A 3,630-nucleotide genomic window follows, 5' to 3' on the forward strand; every position below is an offset into this window, starting at 1 on the left:
ATTAATTTAATTCAACATCCTAGGAAATCACTATTTTGCCCCTATACTTTTCACTATGACAATTTGTCTCTAGGCTCGGAAAATGAATTCATGCAATTTAGTCCTTATTCCAAGCCTAACAGAATTTTCATATAACATTTACAGCACATGTATTTCACAAATTCATAATTTTTCCAAAACTTTTACTATTTACAATTAGTCCCTAATCATATTTTCATCAAAATTCTCTTGTAAAAGTTGTTTATCTATCAACAACATTTCATTTCTACCATAAATTTCAAATTTCAGAATTCATCATGACCCAAATTCATACCTTGATAACTTTTCAAATTAATCCCCAAATAGATAAATTAAACTATCCTGAACTCAAAAATATAAAAATTACTAAAAACGAGACAGAAACATACCTAATTAAGCTTGATTAGTTTCCTTCCTCTCTCCTAAGGTTTCCATGGAATTTTTGGGGATGAAGATGATATAAATGATATTATTTCTATTTAATTATTATTATCCATTATTTTTCCACTTCCAATTTAGTTCTTTCCTTTTTTCTAATTTTCCATGGATGATTCATCAAAATATCTACTAACTTTTCTTTAATGGTCTATTATATATAGGACCTTAAGTTTTGAATTCCTAGCTATTTGATACTTACAGTACTAGAATTCAACTTTTGTATCTTATGCAATTTGGTCATTCCCTAATTAAAACATAATCGGTAAATTTCTTATCAAATTTATATGACATTCCTATCATAATGTAGACCATGCAATAATTAAAATAAATTTCTTTTGGCTCAAATTTGTGGTCCCGAAACCACTATTCCAATTTCACTGAAAATGGGTTCTTACGCTAGAGGTCATGCCTATTGTTAAAACAAACAAAATTCAAACACAGTTGTATTGTAGTTAGCTGTCACATGAATTAATTTAATTTAATTTTACAATTAAATTTTAAAAGAATTAATGTACAAGCTTGTGTGCACAATAGAGAACATAGTTAAATTAATATATGAATTTGATTCATATAAATTTAACAAAATATTATTTACCGAAATTATTATAATAAATTATATAATTATGATTTTGGTCAACATTGAAACATGGTAGTTAAATTCTATCTCGAAAGAATATAACGTTTTAATGCTTTTCATATGTTCCTATAGATTATCGTTTTCAATGTATGGATACAAAAATCCTAAATTAAGGTAAGAGTGTTTTAAAAAAAAAAAAAGGTCTAGTAGTCGTTTGGAAGATTTCTCTAGAAAAGATCCAGGAAAGTTTTACCGTTCATTTAATACCGGGTGTACTACATAGAGCCAAGACATTTTTGTTGCTGCTTGGATCGATATTGATCAGCAACATCTTTCATCGGTTCTTTTTGTTAAGAAGGTATATATTCAACCTTATTCAACTCGTTTCATTCCTCATACATGGCAATGGTTGAGGATCACCGAATATATTTTTCACTGCGCCATGGGCATACGCGGTTACCTGCGGTCCCAACGCTAGCTAGATCAAGCTTCCATTATTCAAATTCAATAAAAACACTTCAAAAAATTCTTAATTACCTTAGTAAATTTGAACCAAATGGAAATAAAACTCAAAGTTATTTTTTCTTTAGTTTGGATAACTGACAAAGAAGATGATCACTTCATCTCTTTCTCTCCACTAATTTGATTTTCTATTAAGTTTAAGAACTTAATTAATTAACTAATTATGATTAATTAATAACTAATATTTATATATAATTTAATTACAACATTGTTAAGTGGACTACGTCATCACTTCCACTATGTCAACCCAAAATATGATTTAATAATCATTTGGTTCTTTAGATAATTGCTAACTAGATCTCAAGTAAATTTAAATTAAATTAGATTTTTACAATTAGTCATTGAGTATTAATTAACAATTTTCTTGATTAATTACTTAACTAATCTTTAAAATTTTCATAGTAATTCTACAAATCTTCCATTTTATCCTTAAAGACTAGATTTATGAGATTGAATTCCGAATCGCATTTTCTGACACCGACAACAATTGAGTCGTTACACCAAATCTCTTTTCCTTTCCAAAATATTCCCAAAGTACAATTATTTCAGTTTTAAGGACATCTCTAGTCAATCTAAGTTTAGACACTAAACGAAATGAAAGATTTCCACCGACATTGTCGGTACAAGCATTCTCTACAACTTTCTTAAAATTTAGGTGCAATTTCCACCTAGATTCAAACTTGAAAGATCTTTTGATGAAGGGTTGTCTTTATTCTATATCTAGAATCAAGGCACCATGATCAGAACTAATAATAGGAAGATTTCAGAGAGAAGCGTTAGGCTATCACTTCAAGCAAGATGAGTTGCAAAACACTTGATTTAGTCTCTCTCAAATCGCCTCTGCCCCGTCCCACTTATTAGTCCAAGTGAATCTTGAGCCATTCGAACACATCTCCAATAGATGGCAAGAATCTAAACATTCTTTGAAGGGCTCACTTCTGTTGATCAACATATACAATGAGGAAAATTTATTACCTTGTGATAAACTTGATTAAAATCTCCTATCATCATCACCCGAGTTTCATGAAGGATACCAATGGCTATGTCTTAAACTTCATTTTTATTTTTAGTTAGAGGTCCATAGCAACAAGTTAACCAAAACTTTTTCATACTATCAACATACAACAAAAGGTGAATTATGCTTTTATTAAAATAAAGGGTTTCACACCAACTAACTTATTCCGTAAACAAAAGGCCATATCTTTACCTTCACTTGAAACTTCGATTTGGTTACAAAAATTCCAATTTTCAGCCCATGCATTCAAGCTATCACAAAGCTTCGTAGTTTTTATAGCAAAACAAAGGTTGGGCTTACAGCATTGGATCAAAATTTTAAGGTAATGAACAGCTACGGGCCATCTCAATCTCCTAGCGTTCCAGCTTAAAATCCTCATGGGCTTGCTGGGTTGTTGTGGGCCAACCCTCCTAAACCCCCGAACAGGAGTAGCACTGGATTCATCTTTTTGCAATTCAATTGACTAGCTCAATCTACGAGTACTTCTAACAGTAAGGTCATCTTCATCATCATCCTTATCCATCAAGTTAAGGTCCCTCCTCCTTTTGCTTCCACTACTTCCGCTTGAATTTTCTTTGCCACTATCCATGTCACCATCGTCAACTTCCTTACCAATCGTCTCATTTCGGCAGCATCCAAAATGAATTGATCAAAAGCATCCTCTTCCTCATCTCTCTCAGTATCTATAGTGTCATTTAATCTTATAGCCTATTTCTCAACAGCTGGGTTCTTGGAATTATGCATTGAATCCAATCCATCACCTACATTTTCCTCTTCATTTGAAACCTGGTCATTCTCCGTAGCAGTGGTTCTTGCGCCAATTTGAGCAAACTGATTAACTTTTTCCATGCTCATCAAGCTGTTCCGTCCTAATATATCCACAAACTCTACCTTATCAGTTTTTGTAATATCAAAACTAGGGAAAAAACCAGCTATGTTCATGTCTTTATCTCTATCTTCAATTCTCTGATGGTTGAAATCATCATCAAAATCGCTCGCATCCCTTCCCAATCGATCATTGTTGCATTCAGCTGTTTCCCCTTTCGGCTTCCATCATTCA

At 31.9% G+C, this 3,630-nt stretch overlaps 1 protein-coding gene across 1 annotated transcript in view; it reads right to left on the reverse strand.

Moving 5' to 3' along the window:
* The window catches only part of LOC121212310 (acidic leucine-rich nuclear phosphoprotein 32-related protein 1-like), a 5,646-nt gene extending 2,487 nt beyond the window's left edge, over positions 1-3,159 (reverse strand). The window contains exon 1 of the mRNA XM_041084768.1: positions 3,054-3,159. Within this exon, the coding sequence (XP_040940702.1) occupies positions 3,054-3,159 (106 nt within the window). The remainder of the gene's footprint in view (positions 1-3,053) is intronic.
* Between the last annotated feature and the right edge of the window lie 471 nt (positions 3,160-3,630).

Source organism: Gossypium hirsutum, chromosome A13 (assembly GCF_007990345.1).
Source record: "Gossypium hirsutum isolate 1008001.06 chromosome A13, Gossypium_hirsutum_v2.1, whole genome shotgun sequence".
Lineage (NCBI taxonomy): Eukaryota > Viridiplantae > Streptophyta > Magnoliopsida > Malvales > Malvaceae > Gossypium > Gossypium hirsutum.